This window comes from Micrasema longulum, unplaced genomic scaffold (assembly GCF_059751315.1).
Source record: "Micrasema longulum isolate JH-2025_06_02 unplaced genomic scaffold, ASM5975131v1 h1tg000480l, whole genome shotgun sequence".
Lineage (NCBI taxonomy): Eukaryota > Metazoa > Arthropoda > Insecta > Trichoptera > Brachycentridae > Micrasema > Micrasema longulum.
In genome coordinates, this window is record NW_028277677.1 from 76,881 (window position 1) to 95,283 (window position 18,403).

The window sequence follows — 18,403 nt, forward strand, 5'->3', positions numbered from 1 at the left end:
CAAAAAACATTTAATTTAAGTGTTTTGTTAATTTAAGCACACATTATTCAAACTATGACATTACATTTAATTTAAGTGTTTTGTTAATTTAAGCACACATTATTCAAACTATGACATTACATATTACATAGTAAATTTAAGATAATGTTATGCTGTGAACTTACACAATTGTTGTAGGTACTAAGTATAATGTGAAAAGTTCACAGCGATAATTAGAAATACTTTTTACGGGTTTTACAATCATATCAGCTGGTTCTTATGCAGGTTTTACTTATGAGTTACTGTCAAAAATAGGTAATTCCTCACTTTTGGCAATAATTTTTATTAGAGAAAAAGATAGATTCCATGCTAACCGATTTTTTTTTACTAACTATTGTATTGGGCACATGTATAGTTAAAGATCCAACTTATAACTTATTGTGTTCTCCATTTAAAAAGCATTTAAATTTAACCAAAGCCTATCCTAGAATATTGCCATTTCTAATATTGTTAAATCTAATTTATACTTGATCTATTTTGACTTGATCCTTTTGACAGTTATGATTTGCCATCTTATTTATAAATGCTGATATATTTTAGCTGACTAGACCTTTGAAATATTAAAATTTCTTTTATTTAATTATTAATTTTGTTGAAAGTTGATTTTTAAATCCTGAGTAAAGCATTTTAGTTATTATATCGATAAAATGGTGCCTAGAAAAACATTTTTTTCATTTTTAATTTTTCTGAAATTAATTTACCTTACTATCTACAAATGTATTTTAATTAATTAAATGTAACCTTTTAATACATTTTGAAATGTTACCAACTTTTGGCAACAACTCTATAATATTCTCAACATGCCTCCATTTCTATAGTTCATGTTTGTTTTAAGAATGGAATGCCTAAAGATTTTTTACTTATCTTAAAGCTACACTGGCTTCGGAATTGGTATATTCTATGTGACTTCAAATTATTTTAGGACTTTTATAACATGATATTGTGTTATTAGTTTATAGTTAAAGTATGTACCTAATATTTAAGGTTTAAAAGTATGAATTTATGACATTATACAGAATTCTAATATTACACACAATAATGTATTCCACAGATACTGCCATTAATGAAGTACCTTCTATAATATTTCTTTAATTTTGTCAATTTATGAAGTATACATAAATGCACTGAGACATTACAAATGAAATTTATTTTTTTAAAGCAGGACTAGGTGTAGTAAGTATTTAGCAGTTGGTATGTTGAATGTTGGAATAATCTATGCGCATGGATGAAAATATGATTTAAGAAAGAGAAATGTATGAAAATATAGTGGCATGAGGTTATTTCTTGTCTATTTTCTTCTGCGATGAAACATTGTAGTTGTTAGTTAGCCATTGTGCTATCTTATTTTTTTTAAATAACAATTTTAACTTTAATAAAAAATAGTTGCTAGATTTTTCTTTTCCATGAAAAATATATTCCGTAAGCTCGGGTAACTTTGTTCCACTTTTCCCATTTTTTTAACAGTATCTGCTACAAACAGCTATATAAGAATTAACATTTAAGTTGCTTGTGTTATAAACAAAACATAGACCTACCAATGCAACCAAGTTTTGAAGTCCCCAAAATGTTTCTTCAATGGTGACGGTATTCACGGTATTCGGGTGACAGTATTCAAGGTGTTCGTTAAAATTTGTAACTATGAAGCAAAGGACAGTTCTAACTTTTTATACTAACAGCATTTATATTATTATATTTAATATTGTGGGTGTATTTTCTGACAATTTAAAATATAATATAGGTAAGATGTCAGAATAATGAAAAAAAAGGTGAATTTACCTTCGGGACGCAGAAAATAAAAATGTATCTTGAGGACACTGCAAATATGAATGATATTTTTTATCTAAACTAAATTAGCATTACGACAATAATAACAATGAAAATGTATATACAACAATGCAATTTGAAAATTTTCAATGAGATATTTTTATAAGCTGGAAAAAATAATTACAATTTAAGCTTCCTGTTGCCATAAATAACACCTACAAAATAAGCTTAAAAAAGAATACATTTTGTTTGATAATTATTATTTTACATAAACCTGAAAATATTTTAGAAGCAGTACTGAGAACAAATCATTTTATTACCTGCGTTAGTAGTATAACAGTATTGCAAACATCATCATCCTATTAAATTCATAGACGTTCTCGGAGCTTCAGGATTCTCTACGCGTATTTAGTCATTCTTTGACCACCAGCCAGGTGAGTGTGAGCTTGACATTTAGAATCGAAACCAAAATGCTTGTGCTGAGAAAGCGTGTAAAAACAGCTAAGATAAATATTGCAAAAATAATGATTTTACTTTTCAATGGGAAGTATTTGTTTACAGGTGATTAACGAATCTTAAATGATTAATAATTACATCATCATCATCGTCATTCTCTCTCCGTACCTAATGGTGGTAAGATGATCAGTCTTACACTTCAGGTACCAGTCCAGGGACTATGAAATATTCCAGTGCGAAAACACCATTTTAAATAAATATTTCATATCAACCATGCCGGAAATCGAACCCGAGACCTCTTGCATGGTAGGCAAACGCTCTGACGTCTAGCGGCACAAAACCGAAGCTCTACTATATAACAGGGGTGCACTAATAAGAATATGTTTTTAAAAATGTAATAAATGTGATTTAATATTATTATAGTATTCCCCAATATTTGGTAAAAACAAATCAGTAGAAATTAAAGGAATGAATCTGATTGGGATCCATATTTATTGATTGTTGTTTTGAAACATTTAAATACAAACTTTTTTACAAATTGAAAATGGCTATCCTCTCAGTTTTTGTAGTATATACACTCTCCTCGAATAAAGCCCTGGTATAAATAAACAAAAAAGTAACTATGGGTAGGTTTTTGAGTCACTACTTTTTAAATATTTTACTCTATAGGGTGCGTCTATGTATATTAATAGGTTGATGGCAAACCCAAATAGGTATACAGTAAAACCCCTGTTTTACGTTTTTCAAGGGAACAGCTAAGAAAAGTGTTAAACTGAGGAAACCACTAAAGTGAGAAAATGAAAAACTGCAGAAAAATTGTAAGAACTGTCTTAATTGGGTATTATTCATATTTACCAATGATTTAGTTTAAAATATTTTGTATTATTTCAAGCAATAGTACAATGTGTTATTTTTTTATTGAATAAAAAAAAACACGTTTAAACATTTTTATGTAGGTACTCAACCTTAAAAACACAAAAATTTGAATTTGCATAAAGTGCATACAATGATTTTTTCCCAAGTATTGGGAAATTTTATTTATATGGTATAACTTTTTTTAGTATGGCACCACATAATTCAACTGTCATTTTCACCGCGGCAAAACCTTTTCACACTTTTATGAAAACTGTTTAAACAATCTTCTTTCCAAATTATGTTTATAACTTCAAATAATATTTCTATTACCAAACTTTTAAACTTTCTGCATTGTAATTTATTTATGTTAAGACTTTATTCTTCCTAAACATGCATCAACAACATGTCACAATTTAGTTAAATGTCACAATTAGACACTAAATTAAAATGGCCAATTACGCTGAACCTTCTTTGAATTTAGTTTGGGACAACAATTTACACATTTTTTTGTTTACCTTGATTTTATTCGCCATTTTGGGCAAACGTGGCAGCGCGCAGCTCGACGTCTTTTGACAGACTGAATGAGTTTCGAATTTTTTTCAATGTGAAACCGGGGTTAAGAATAACGTTGATCGGGGGGTTATTTGAATGAGAATGTATGGAAAAAATGGGACCTAAATATTTCGGCGTAAAAAGCGGGAAAACGTAAAATTGAGGAATGTAAAAACAAGGTTTTAACTGTACATACCAACACTGGAAAGGAAAAAGTTTACCAAGGGACATGTTGCAACTTTACAGAAGAGGCAATTAAAGTGTTTTTTTAATCAATAAAAAAATCTCCTGCATGCATATTATATTAGCGTGATTCCTAAACAATCTAAATAAAAATTTCAAATATGAGATTCATGATTACAAAAAAAAACAGCTTGGTAACTTTTTCCTTTCCAACGTCATTATAAAGATCATGGCAGCTACAATACAATATAATTTGTTATAAATAGTATGTAGAGATACATATATTATTGTCTGAATTATTTGTGTTCTTTCTAGTCGTAATTTTTAAAATTTGCTTTCAGTATTTGTATGGAATTTTCACTCTCCTTGAATTTTCTTACATCATAAAAATTTCTTCTGGTGCTTGCACCCACATTCGTTGGAATTGGGAAAAAAGTATCATAGTTTATTTTTATGTAAACTGTTTGTTTTGCCATGGTTAGATTTGATACAATTGTATGTAATTTGCTAACTAATTGTCATGGCTCAGTGGTAATGGTTATGGATTTCAGATCTAATGGTTGATAGGTCAATAACCTCCCCCCCCTGTATTTGTTTTTAAATATTTATTGTACTTCATAATATGTATTTTTATATTGTCTTTTCTATAAAAATGGTTTTATGTAAATTTAGTATTGACAAACCTAAGCCGAGATTTTTTTTTTTTTTTAGGAAAGAATAAATATTTGTGTTTTTATGATTTAGATAAAAATTTCCATTTTGGGACCATTTTCAACGAGTTGAAAATAACTCACTATTAGAAAATGGGATTGTTAAATTAAATTAAAGATTAAATTCAATTATTGTTTTTAAATATATGATTATTTGTTAATTCAGTCATATAAATATGATCTCATCTTTATCACTGCTTGTTTTTTAATAAATAAAAATAGTGTCCAATTGTATAATTTATAAAATAATATAGGTACACACACAGATGTATACGTAATACACATTATTTCTATACTAGCTACTCCTAAAAGAATATAACAAACAGCCTTGCCCAGAACAAATTGAAAATAAAAGATATTATGAAACAAATCCAAACATTCATGTAAGAAAGAAATGTTCATATTTCCTTTGTTCGTATTTAGGTTATTTATGTATACTCATTATCATATATACAACGCTAGCGGGCAGCTATAAAAAATGTAGGTATTTAAAATATAACATATTATCTACAGAGTCAATAAGTTGGATTGTATTTACAAATGAAACGATAGATCTTTACTATTTTTCACAAGGTTACAGTGTAATTAAAGCATTTTCTCATCACACATGGTGGCGTTTTCCTTTATAGTGTCACGTCTGAATACGACAAAAGTTCATTAGAGAATGGAGGCAATTACCGACCAACTGAAATGCCATCTTTTACACACTTGTAATGTGTCTTTGTAATTTTACTGTGTTGGATACAAACATATTGATTTGATTATTTCAATATTTAATTGTAATGTACCTGTGAGAAATCTTTTGGTAACTTTTTTTTTAGAACGTGTATACCTGGTGGCTCAGGGATAAACTGGTATCATAAAAAAATACAAAAAAATCATTAGAAACACGTTTTTCTGAAAACATTCTTAAAACTTTATGGATTTTCCAAGGTCTTTTCGCTGGTTGCATTTATCTGCATCGCTATGCCGTGTGCCAGTTGAATTTCTTGCCGACGTTTTGGACAGCATTGTAACATTCATCCTCTAGGGTGATGTACATCTGCTATACACACGGCATAACGTCTCAGAAAACTTTTAATAGCAACCGGTAAAATATTTCCACAGATTATCACTAGATAATATCCCTTAAAAATTTTATGTACTGAAACACGGAGTGAAAAATCTTATCTTACTAATTTTTGTAGTTGTTTTTGACCATAAACAAAACACAATTCTGTTAAATTAATTGATTAATTTTTAGTATACTTTCCACCATACTTACAATATGTAAATTTTTTAAAACTGTTCTGGTGCTGGAAGTTCTTGTGTATAAGAATTTTATCTGTATTGTGAAAGAGGCCTTAGGATAAATGCTTTTTTGGTTCAGGGTGTGTATTTGCCTCGACAAATAATAAATACTTCAAAACATTTAAAATAAAATTTTATTCAATGTTTTTAAGACAATCATTCGAGTACTTCACATGGAGGCACAGAAGTATCGAATGATCCACACATTTGGTTGGAGAAATATCAGGCGATGTACAAATGAGTATTTATTTTCTATTACCCAATACCTCAAATTCTTCTAAAGATGTCAGCTATCACAGATCATTCCATTTTATAATATTTATAGAACTCATTTGTTCACCGTGTGATATTCCCACAAAATAATTTACAAGAATGAAACATCATGCAGACATGAGATAATATTATTTATGAATAATCTTACCAACATTCAATTATGTGAATATGTATTTGACAAATTCAACTGAAGAATTCAATAATCTGCATATTGCTGAAATAAAATTTTGATCTAGTTTTCACAAAATAATTTGTTTGCTTCACTCTGAACTGGATAAAAATAATGGAATTTGTCAAAAATTATCTCACTCCTAATGGAATTAAGTATTGTGCTAAATTATTTATATAACAACATTAATATTGTACAAAATAAAATATATTAAAGTAAGATTTTAAATAAATATGTGTAACCAAATTTACTGTTAAGGATACTTAAGTCTTATAAAAATACACACATTTAGACCAATTATTTGTTGAACATTTATACAAATTTCAGTATTTATTACAAAAATATGGAACAATGGACACATTGAGATTGTTCTTGTTTGTTGGAGGTGCCATTTTTAATAGATTAAAACATTATACTTGGCACCATAGAAATACTTTTTACATTTTTTCTGTATCTATATCTAAAATGATTTTTTCCTATGGGTCATAGTTTTTACACAATGGTAGTGTTTAATATTAAAATTATATCAGTCACATAGCGCACGCATACAACTATAATACGAAATTCTTGTAATTGTATTATTTGCTAAATAAAATTGAACCAACTCACCTAATACAACTTTTAATTTTGAACTCTATGCTGACTGCTATAACATCGGATAATTTGAACTGTTGATGTTTTTCTTTCCAACAGAAAGCTTTTAGCAATGAGTATTGTCATAACTTAATCCTCAAGATAGTTACTACCTACTAGAATTGAGAAAAAATACCTTAACATCCAACTATTATGTAAGACAGAGTTATGACATTGTACGGTTCCCTGAGCCAAGAACGTTTACAGTAGCTCATTGCTTGCAGCTTTCAGGTCTAACTTCTAAATGACATGTTTTGTCAGTTATAATTTGTTTAGCACCTAATATTAATAAATCATATTAAATATAAGTTGGTATGATTTTTCATTTTATTTTCCCCAAAACCAACCATAGTATGAAGGATACTTTTAAATAAAATATTGAGGTACCAAATATAAACTCCCGTGTAAACATTACTAAAAATAGATTCAGCTTTTAATATGCAGTTTTTTTCTAAAATTTGCAGATGCCAAGTAGATACATATTATTGTACAATTTTTCTAGAAGTAACAAATACAAATCTACTTCTCATGTTTTAAAAAACATAGTGTACAATACATTTAAAATTGAGTGTTTGCTAAGTAATCTTAACTACAGTATTTCAAATAATCAATCGACTTTGTATGTGATATTTTTTTCTCGACTTAATTTGTAGCTCATGGGAGTATTATTGCCATAATTAGAGAGGAAAGGAGGGCAAGAATGACGTTGAAAAAACACCATTATTTAAAAAAAAATGTATTTGAAGAGTGTGAATGGATTGGAGGAATATTTAGGCTGAGAAAGCAGGATTGAAGAGTAAAATATTTTTTCAAAATTAAATAGGAAATTTAAATTTAAATCGCTAAGTTACATATTTATATGGTTCTATTTTTGTTTAATAGTTCTGCAAAAACTATTTAAAAATGATTAAATTTTCATTTTAAATAAATTTGATAAAATTACGTATTCAAAGATTTCTTAATGATTGGGATATGGCCCGCAATGCTTGGCCAAATGCTACATGCTTGCCGAATTTAGCGTACTTTTGCATTTTTATAAAATGACTGTGTGTGGTTGTACGTTTCACCGATTGAAGTATTAGACACATTTGATGAATTCATTTTCTTTCACAAACACTCCGTATGAATATAAATTTAATTTTAAAAGCCATGTAATTGTGAAGTTGTATTTTGGAATATATAAGCTGCAAAGAAAAACATACATTGAAAAAAGATATATAGTATAAGAATGCATAAGAATACAATCCGTATGTCATACAATTTTATAATTGATTACAAAAATATTTTTCAAAGCTAGTTTTAGTCTAAACAAATGAAATATTGTCATAGAGGAAATTAAAACTTCATAAGATCAGGTAACAATATTTTCCGTTTTGGTAGAAACAGATCATACTGATAAAAGATGTAAATTATTAGAAAAAATGCGATCTAATCACAATCATAAATTATTACTCCTTTCTCAATATGAAGTACACCAAATAAAAATCGTCATTATACACATTTGTGCCTAGTAACGATAAAGTAATTGATCGATTGATAAATTTGTTGGAGTAATTAAAATACTGTTTAACACATTTCTGATGATAAATAAAAGTTATAAACACATTTTTCAGTCACAGCCTCATTATTTCAAATAAATAATCATCCTTATGTGTTTACAATCTTACCTATTTGTTGTGCGGTCATTTTAAAGGTCATTATTTTGAATTCAAATTTGCATTCAGATTTTAAATTGTGTTAGACAGAGAAAATGACGTATAGGATCAATAAGGACAGACATACACACTCACAGACATACATTATACATACTTAGCAATTTTCATTTTCACAAAAACCTTTAAATGAATCGAATTTTAAAAGGTTTAATCCGAAATGAACATATTGGAATTCATTAACCTTTCGGGTTTGAAATTTTTTCATTCCGTCTGTATAAAAATCAGTTCACAACACTTTCAAATGAAAATTTATCAAGACCTTAAAGTACATAATATTTTATTTGGCATATAAAAACAACCAATGTAAAACCCAGACAACTTGATATAGTTTGATTTGTGACAAAACTTATATTGTTGACTTAGTTATTTGCACATGGCTACCCATTACTAATAGCTTAACATTAAATTTCCTGAAATTTTGTTTATATCAGCGTTCCATCAATCCTTTAATCGGATTTGGATTTCCAATCTTTATTCTGTCAAATTCATCAACTTGACGACATTTGTGACGAGCACTTACACAAAAAAAAAGTGATTAAACGACAATCTTCGCTGATCTCTAAACAAACTTTAAATAAACTAAATACAGAATGAATTTTATGTATGATGAGAAATTAAAAAAAAAGAATGAATGTTTGAATTTGATAAATCTCTCAAAACTTTCGAGATATTAAAAACACATTTGAACAAAATTTAGAATTCAACAACACGTATATTTTATATACACATGTTTTTAAATAGAAATAAAAATGGATATAAACATCATTAGAACCTACTTATTTACAATAAATACTTAGTTATTTTCAGGCATAGGATGTACCTGATAAATACGCCAGGCCAAAACAAAACTGAGTTATTTAATACTTAAAATGTATGTAATACCTACATTTTAATTTACACTCAACAAATTTGAGTATGGGTACATTTATGCATTTCTTATTTGAAAATACCTGTCCTAAAGATGCATTATTATTTTCCAAAACGTAATTAAAGAATTCAACAAGATTAATATTATGAAGATCATTACTTAAAACGGCCTAGATATGTTAAGATTAGATTGATTGCCGCACAGGTAGTGCACAATCTTAATATTTCTCTACACTTAGCACTGCTATACACAAAGGTCTCGCGAGTGGGAAATCCAAAGTCTGATCCGAAGTTCATTCGAAACGAGGATTTACTTCAGTATTCTAAATGGATTCGATGGAAAAAAAAATTTCCGCAAAATAAAGTTAAATATATTTACATTAAGAAATGGAGCATTAACCAATCTATTGAATAAATTTATTTAACCAGAAAAACAAAACAAACAAATAAATGTGATATGTATGAATGTATAAGATAAATACAATATCTTATATTTAAATATAGCTCAAATCACCTTTGGCTTTGGGTGACTTGACATATTCTGGACTGAAAACATGACAAAAAATAAAATACTGTTCAATGTGCTTCCAAACTATCGACAACTGTACTTTGTATGTCGACGCATCAGATTAAATGAGAACTATATCTTAAAATGTACTTACATGAACATACATTGTGTAGTTTTCTTAAGTACTTATGTAACATTTATCTATTTTTGGATATTTTTTATGCAGGTGTCCCCGATGAATCATTGTATCCATAAAATGAAAAATTCAACTCACGTTTAATCTATGTCAAATGAAATTCATGAGCAGTGAAAAAAGATCTAAACCCTGTACCTAGAATACATAGAAGTAACAATCATATTAGATTTACCTTATACAACACTATGTATATACAATGATGAAATTTATTATAACACATATTCTTTAATTATTTTTTTATAATAAAAATCATATTGCATCTATTTGTTTAGAATGAAAGCAATATTTTTACTTTTTATAGTAAAATGAGCTGCCGTTTTTTCACCACTCGACGATGAAAACAAACCTTTTACCTTTCCCGATATTAACTTTATTTAGTTCATTATTCAGGTGGCCTCTACAAAGCGTAATCCTTCTACATTTCCCGTAGCATATAGTCTGTTCTCACTATTTGGTAGCCGATCCGGATACACTAGCTCCACTGAGCTGCGGGGATCCTATCGGCCTACTCTGCGCACACCGGTTGGAGAGGGGATGTATCGGTGTGGTGCTTGATGGTGGACTGTTCGGGGTCGGACTGGTTGTGAGGGTTGCGTTCACCCGATGGGGTTGAGGGCGATGGAGTCGAAGCCGTCGTGCTGGGGTGAGGGGTGGGACTCGGGAGTCACGGTACACGGGGTGTGTGTATTGGAGGGAGCGGGTATCAGGCTGGTTCCCTCTGCCGAGTATACATTAGTCACTCTTTCCTACAAACAAATTCCTCTAATATTACCCATAATTCACTTTTTCAAACACTACATTAAGTATGCTGAAATTACTAAATTTAACTCTCGGGGGATTTTTACCAAGACAGATCAATATCTCAACAGAGATGGAAAAACTTTTTGAGTGGGTAATTTCACATTTAAAGGGCTAATGATTGTTATTGCAAAGTTATTTATCATCAATTTTATTTTGTGTACAATATACATAGTATGACGGTGTACCTGAGAACGGTCATATTTGAATATTTGGAAGCGATTGTTTCTGCGCCTTTCTCCATTGCCAACATTGCCACCATTTCCTTCTGTATTGCAGTTGTAGTTTGGATTTGGGAAGGAAATAACTCGCCTGCCTCTTGCATTGTATTCCTTTTTGGCAGCTTGTTGTTTTTTAAAGTACAATACTAAAAAACAAAATACTTTAAAAAACATCGCAGTACTGAGAGAACAGTAAGAGTGTTAGCATCCTATAGTAAATATAATATAAATAAATGGCTCGACGCGGGTTGTGCCCAGTTCATATAGAAAAGAAAAAAAAAAGATTTTTGTGAAATGATTAAATAATAAATAACATGAAAATAATCCTGTTTACATACACCATATTATTTACACTAAAAGATGGGTGTGTTTTAAAAGCTAATTTATTTTTGAAAATCAGTAAGATTAATATTTTTTGTTGAAAGGTTCAACCAAAAAATTAAACTTCAGTTAAACTTAAACTAATGAATAAACATTAAAACTTATCAATATTTTCTTAAAAACGCTTAAATACTCACCGAGAAAAACAATAATCACAACCACCAGAAGCATAACAGTAAGACTCATACAAAAGATAACAAGAGATATGGGAATACTCGGTTCCTTCCTCTGTGGCGGCTTTATTGGCGTACTGACATTGAAAATTTGATCAATTAAGAATGAATCATCATACTCCTTCTCTTGGTCGTACTCATCTGGAGCTATATTAGATCCAGGGCGGACCATGGACACCCAGCGGACAGGAACTTAAAAAAAAAAGAACAAAACCTTAATACATATTACATTCATAAAATTATATTTTCTTGTCAAAGTTTGATAAAAGAGCATGGATTAATAACAAAAATATAAGGAAGATTGCTTAATTGACTGAGCCTAGGGCAAGTTAGGATTTTAAGTATGAAAATAATTACATTTTGTGAAGAGCGAAGTTGTATTGCTACTAGAACTGCCATCATTTTATTTACTCAAATGGGTAGGAAGAAATAGAAAAACACAAAACACATAACCAAGCATTTTAACAATCCGTAATTTTAATTTATCGTGATTTATCTGAACTGTATTTTAATGCAATGGGTACCTGTTTTGCAGGGTCTGTCATCGGGAATGTCTGGACAAGCGCAAGTGTAGTTCTCCCCGCTAAATAAACACAAATGGCTGCATCCGCCATTCTTTTCTCTGCATGGGTTCCACCCCTTCTGCCTCTCGGCTGAGACAGCTTTGATCTCCATCACCACCTCTAACTCCATCTTGATAGCGGTCACATTATTGCCGGTGGTTTTATTGGCTCGCATCACTGACTTCTTAAACCAGTCTGTCCAGTATATGTGGTCACCATACTAAAGCGAAAGTATATACGTAAGTACCCAGCCACATTCGAAATGTAGACAATACAAACTTGTAGTAAAAAAAGTTTAAATAAAAATTAGACTGAAGGAAAAACTTTGTCAAAATCTAGTTTGTCTTTGACAAATTAACATTAGTTAACAATTATAATGATATTTTAACTCTAGTAAAACTTTAACAAAACACATTACTTATGCTGTTAAATAACACATAATAGTCTCATCACATCTATTTTCTAGCATGTCGTTCATGATAACATATTGTCGGTTAACAGATAAAACTCATTAAGTACAGATTTACGGTAGAGTGACATGGTAACACTAAGTTCTATATTTTCATACAATCTCTTGAAAAAAAAGTCCATATAATCCGAAAATGCTATTTATGATTTATAATTTCACTTATTACAGTTTTGCGAGATTGTTGAAAACTATAGAACTTGACATAGTCACTATATCACAGTGGCGAGCCGTGATTTATTTTATGGGTTATCTACAAAAAAATGTTCATTAATTAGTACCTACATATAAGTACATAATATGTAAGTACAATAAAATCATAAATGACTTTTTTTTCTGTGGTTTTGTGTAAATCAACTCAAATAACAATTATTATTAACCCCGCGATATACGTAGCTTTATTCTACACTATTTTTTATACAATACTTTACTTTACTTGACTTTTAGTCCCATAGGGTTGGGACTTATGTCTCAAATAATGTGTAATAAACCGCCTTTGACTAAATAAATAAATACTTGTATAAGAGTTTATTTACAAATACCACAATGATATTCAGCAGTAAATGTCAACACTGAGCACAGGCCGATTAATTTTAAAATTAATAATGCCACTGCGAACGCCACATGCCCTATATGATGCAAATATGTCAAAGGTATCCAATCAAATAGTTCTTTGAAAATAATGTTCGATTGACTAGTTTCCAAAAAATTTTTTTTTTTTTGTATGGAGGAATAAGTTGAGGTAATTGGCTAGTTTCATCGTTCACTGAGAACGGGCTGGGCCCTGGGCGCACTTAATAGATATATTTTTGTATAAACGGTGGTGCTGATTTATAATAAATAACAATTTTAAAATTTATTTTCACATAAACATATTGACTATAAAGCATTATTATCAAACGTCAAATATAATGGTAAGCTGTGCATAATTACTTATTTCGACAATTCGCCCCTGCTGTATCATGAATCTGTATACAATGAGTTTTACCTGTCAACCAAAAAAAATATTGGTTGACAGGTAAAATTTAAATATGTATATTAATTAAAATATTTTTTAATATACTATTAAATATTATATTTGCAAAATATCCTCTTTTTACAAAACAACATTATTCCTACTTGTGTTAATCCAAAAGGATGAGTCGCTTCAGGTACAAGTTGAATCCTATTTCCTCCATGCAAATCAGCTGTTTCTATACGGTCTTTCAAAGCGTCCGCCCAGTACAACCGTTTTGCTTTATAATCCAAAGCCAAGCCATTAGGAAAGCCGAGATCTGTATTGATAATCACTTTTCGTTGAGAGCCATCGAGCATGGCGCGCTCTATTTTGGGGACATCACCCCAATCCGTCCAGTAAATATACCTACGAAAAGTAAGATTCTCTAATGATACTCATTGAAAACATACATTTATTTGACTGTTAGGTATTCTTTACCCTTTTCTAGGAAACACGGCCAACGCTCTCGGTTCATCGAGTCCATCTTTAATAAGGGCCTTCCTGCATGACCCGTCTAGTCTCGCCACCTCAAGAACCTAAGAATTCATAACAAAATCCATCGATAGTAATAATGTTTTTTTTAGAAGGACTTTAGAAGGAAAGAATTACATATAATTTAAACATTAAACGTTACCTTGTAATCATTATCAGTCCAATAAATATTGTTAGCTATCCAATCCACGCCAAGACCGTTTGGTGTTTCCAGTTTTCCAGAAACAATAACTTTGGTGTCAGAATTATCCAGCATATTAACACTCCTGGAATAAAAACAACACTTAGTTAATATATACGAGACTTTCACTCCTCCATTTCTTAATTGAATATTTTATTTCATAAATAAAAATTTAAACAAGGTTATTTACTTTATGAGATTAGCATTGACATCAGAATAAAAAATCAGCCTTTTTTCCCAACTGAAGTCAACAGCAATAGCATTCTTGATATCCGTTACTGGGAGTGTAACATCCCAGAGTTCGGGAGTGTCCAGGGAAACACGAGCCAATGTTGTCCTTGTTGCAAACACCAAGTAGTTCGAGGGGTGAGGTTGGCATTCGGTAAGGGATGTGTTGGTAGAGTTGAAAGGATGATTTGCGAATAAAGTTCCGGTAGGACAGGTGCAGGTGTACCCAACAGGGGATCGCAAGCAGAGGTGAGAACAGCCACCATTGTTTCGTCCGCAAGCATTCTCCGCTATGTTATCAGCCTAGAATAACAATCATGTAAAGAAATGGAAATATCTCTTAAGCACATAACTCTACAATTTAAAAAAAATAGCACAAACCTGAACAGATCTCACATCCATAAGACCTTCTAGTTTCTCCCTGATGATAGTTCTCTCACTTCCGTTCCTCTTATCAGCTCTGTGTAATGCTTCCGTTTTCCAATCTGTCCAGTAGACATGAGACCCGACTACAACTAAACCATACGGATAAGGAACATTTTTCAAGACAACTTTTCTGTCTTTTCCAGCGAGGTCTGAAGATTCTATAGTGAGCCGTTTAGCATCATTCCAATACAAACGGCCGGCAGGACGATCAATCGCCAATCCATTTGGCCAGACCAAATTATCTCCGATTATAATTTTCCTGGTGAAATGAAAATAAAACTTTAATTCAATTAAGCAAGTAAGAATTTAGAATAATATTTTCCAAACCATTAAGTGCAGTAAACAATGACCTGTTTTGTCCATCCATATCCGCTTGCTCGATCCTGGCGTGTCTGCCCCAATCAGACCAAAACATTACACCTTTGTGGTAATGTAATGTTATAGCACGTGGTGAATCTACAAACAAAAATAAAAGAGTAAGATTTTGTCTAGTTGGATATTTTTTTACAGATTTTACAGAATAATGTAGCATCGGTAATTTACCTAATCTATCCCAAATCAGTAGTTTTCTATTTGAACCATCTAGTTCAGCCACTTCGATACTGTTTCGGCCTGCATCAGTCCAGTACAGCTACAAAAAAGATATAATTTATAAAAATACATCTAATTTTTGTTATAAAATATTATTGTGTTAAAAAATAATATGCTCAAAAATACCTTTCTTCCAGTAGAATCGATAACTATTCCATCCGCAGTGTGAAGTCCATTAGTTATAACTGCTGAAACTTTTTTACCATCTGGTGTTGCTTTGTGAATAATATCTTCAGCAGTATCCGTCCAGTAAATTTCACCTATAATTGCCGATAACATTTTTTAGTACATTTTGAGTTAAAGCTGCATCTAAACATTATTAGTAAGTCTAATTACCAGATTTCCTGTCAACGTCTACAGCTAACGCATTTTTCAGCCTCGGCAATGGTAGAACCACATCAATAATATATGGGACATCTAAAGATATTTGTCTAATGTCAACTCGATGGGCGAAAATAAGGAAGTTCGTAGGCCCATTAGCGCAAGTTCTCTTGTCATCCTGGAATGATAAAACATGTTAATCAACAATATCATTAAATTAATCAATTTTATGTTAACATATTCTTGGCATTGATATCTCACTTGAAGTTTCACACCAATTGGACATCTGCAAGAGAATCCTTGGGGTTTCAGTAAACAAAGGTGAGAACATCCACCATTGTTCTTTCCACATCTATTGACACCCATTTTTCTATCTTTGTGAAAAACTTGGACATCATTGAGCACCATAGTATTAGTAAATAAGGTTTTCTGCCCTTTTCCATTTACTTTGCTGGCAGAATGTATAGATTTTGTTTTCCAGTCAGTCCAGAACAAATCATCTCCATAAATATCCAGGCCAACGGGATATGGCTCATCTAATTCTAAAATCAATTGATATTTTAGGCTTAAGTACACTAAAAAAAAAGAAATAATTGGAATAAGTAGTTATTGCATGAAAACTAACATACCTATTATAATAACTCTATCAGTGCCATCAAACTTGGCATTTTCAATGCGCTGTGCACCAATGTCTGACCAATATATTCGTCCTCTACTGTAATCTAGGGCCAGGCTTTGTGGAGAAATAATTCCAGTGTAAATTATTTTTTTCCTGTTAGACCCATCCATATAAGCGCTATTTATGCTCGGTGTTTTACCCCAATCAGACCAAAACATTAATCCACCTGTAAAATATATTTAAAAAAACAACAGATTATTCAAAGATCTGAATTAAGATAACAAAACACATTAAAAAATGTCTAAATAGGTACTGATTATTACCAAAAGGATCAACTACAATGTCTCTTGGCTTATCAATCTGATCCCAAATGAGAACAGTCCTCATACTGCCGTCTGTGTTACAAGCTTCAATACGTTTTGAGCCTTCATCTGTCCAGTACAATTTGTCTGTAATCCAATCATATGCGAGCCCAGTTGCATTTGCTATAAATAAAATATTTGATGTTGTAGTTGGGTATAAGTGTTGATAATTTGATTAAGTAATCTATAATGATTTACATAAGTATAATATAGGCACATACATATGCTAGTGCTGACGATAACAGATTGTTGACTGCCATTGAGAGAAGCACGGTTGATAGTATATTTTTCAATATCTGTCCAAAATATTGAATTGGTCAACTGGTCCCAGGCTAAAGAAGATACGGATTTGACTCCGTTCAATGGAATTACCTGTAAACAATATTTCGACATTGGAAATATAATTGATAAACGTTAGATTGTAAAGGGTTGATTATTAAAACATACAAAAAATAAGCGTTTACCATATCAATATTAGTTTCTGGTTTGCGGGACTCCAAATATTTTATGCGTATTTCACGTTTCCTTGCGAATAGTAAGAGTTTTTCAGTTGTATCTTCACAAGTGCGGCTGTAATAGGGAAAAATTTCATAATTAGCGAATGACCTCAAAAGTAATGTGATTTTAAGGATTCAAATTTAAGTGACAGCATACCCATCATTGCCGATTGTATTTCCCAAGGGGCAGTGACAAGAATAGGAAGATCTATTTGGAAGACACATGTGAGAGCATCCTCCATTGTTTTTTCCACAGTGATTGTTATAAGGAGGTTGTCTTTGAGGATGAAAACTAAAAAAATACATTTAAGTTAGTTGTGGCAAAGCACTATACATACTACCAAAAGAGAAGAAGTACCTATATATGTAAACTAAGGTTTGATTATATATAACTATTGTTAATAGTAATAAGATGCAGACCTGTGAATGTCCATAGGAAAGCTCAAGCCACTGTGAACAGTTTGGAAACCAACACCAGTTTTCTTGTTGACGGTAGAAATGCTTTTTGTGTGCCAATCAGTCCAAAATATTGCATCTTCGAAAATGGTTATGGCGTAAGGATGTGGTAAACCTTTACTAACAACCTATGAGAAAAAATGACATTAAGATCAGGCAAATACAAAATGAAAATGATGCAAGTGAAAATTCTTGATGGAAGTTCAATGTAATTTATTATAGAAATAAAAGACGAGTGATACTTTAATCCACAAATTTGGAATATCCATTGACCCAAAAAATTTTTGTTAATGATCCTTAAGATAAAAACAATTTTATTTAATTTACTTTCATATAATTTTGAATCCTCTATCCTTACCTCTGTTTTGTGTAAATACACTGAACTCTTAAAAAATATACCAGTCTGGAAGATGTCGCGAAA

The 18,403-nt window shown here is 30.9% G+C and overlaps 1 protein-coding gene across 1 annotated transcript in view; it reads right to left on the reverse strand.

Annotated features, from left to right (window-relative positions):
• Positions 1-10,665: 10,665 nt before the first annotated feature.
• Positions 10,666-18,403, reverse strand: part of Lrp4 (LDL receptor related protein 4) — a 56,458-nt gene continuing 48,720 nt past the window's right edge. Inside the window, exons 13-32 of the mRNA XM_088226938.1 lie at positions 17,947-18,110; positions 17,684-17,818; positions 17,494-17,599; positions 17,251-17,401; positions 16,991-17,152; positions 16,678-16,893; positions 16,310-16,590; positions 16,064-16,226; positions 15,854-15,987; positions 15,680-15,767; positions 15,487-15,592; positions 15,092-15,395; positions 14,673-15,013; positions 14,444-14,567; positions 14,248-14,345; positions 13,932-14,175; positions 12,308-12,566; positions 11,748-11,975; positions 11,197-11,375; positions 10,666-10,956 (exon numbers count right to left, since the gene is read on the reverse strand). Coding sequence (XP_088083064.1) covers positions 10,807-10,956; positions 11,197-11,375; positions 11,748-11,975; positions 12,308-12,566; positions 13,932-14,175; positions 14,248-14,345; positions 14,444-14,567; positions 14,673-15,013; positions 15,092-15,395; positions 15,487-15,592; positions 15,680-15,767; positions 15,854-15,987; positions 16,064-16,226; positions 16,310-16,590; positions 16,678-16,893; positions 16,991-17,152; positions 17,251-17,401; positions 17,494-17,599; positions 17,684-17,818; positions 17,947-18,110 — 3,633 coding nt within the window. The 3' untranslated portion in view covers positions 10,666-10,806. The remainder of the gene's footprint in view (positions 10,957-11,196; positions 11,376-11,747; positions 11,976-12,307; positions 12,567-13,931; positions 14,176-14,247; positions 14,346-14,443; positions 14,568-14,672; positions 15,014-15,091; positions 15,396-15,486; positions 15,593-15,679; positions 15,768-15,853; positions 15,988-16,063; positions 16,227-16,309; positions 16,591-16,677; positions 16,894-16,990; positions 17,153-17,250; positions 17,402-17,493; positions 17,600-17,683; positions 17,819-17,946; positions 18,111-18,403) is intronic.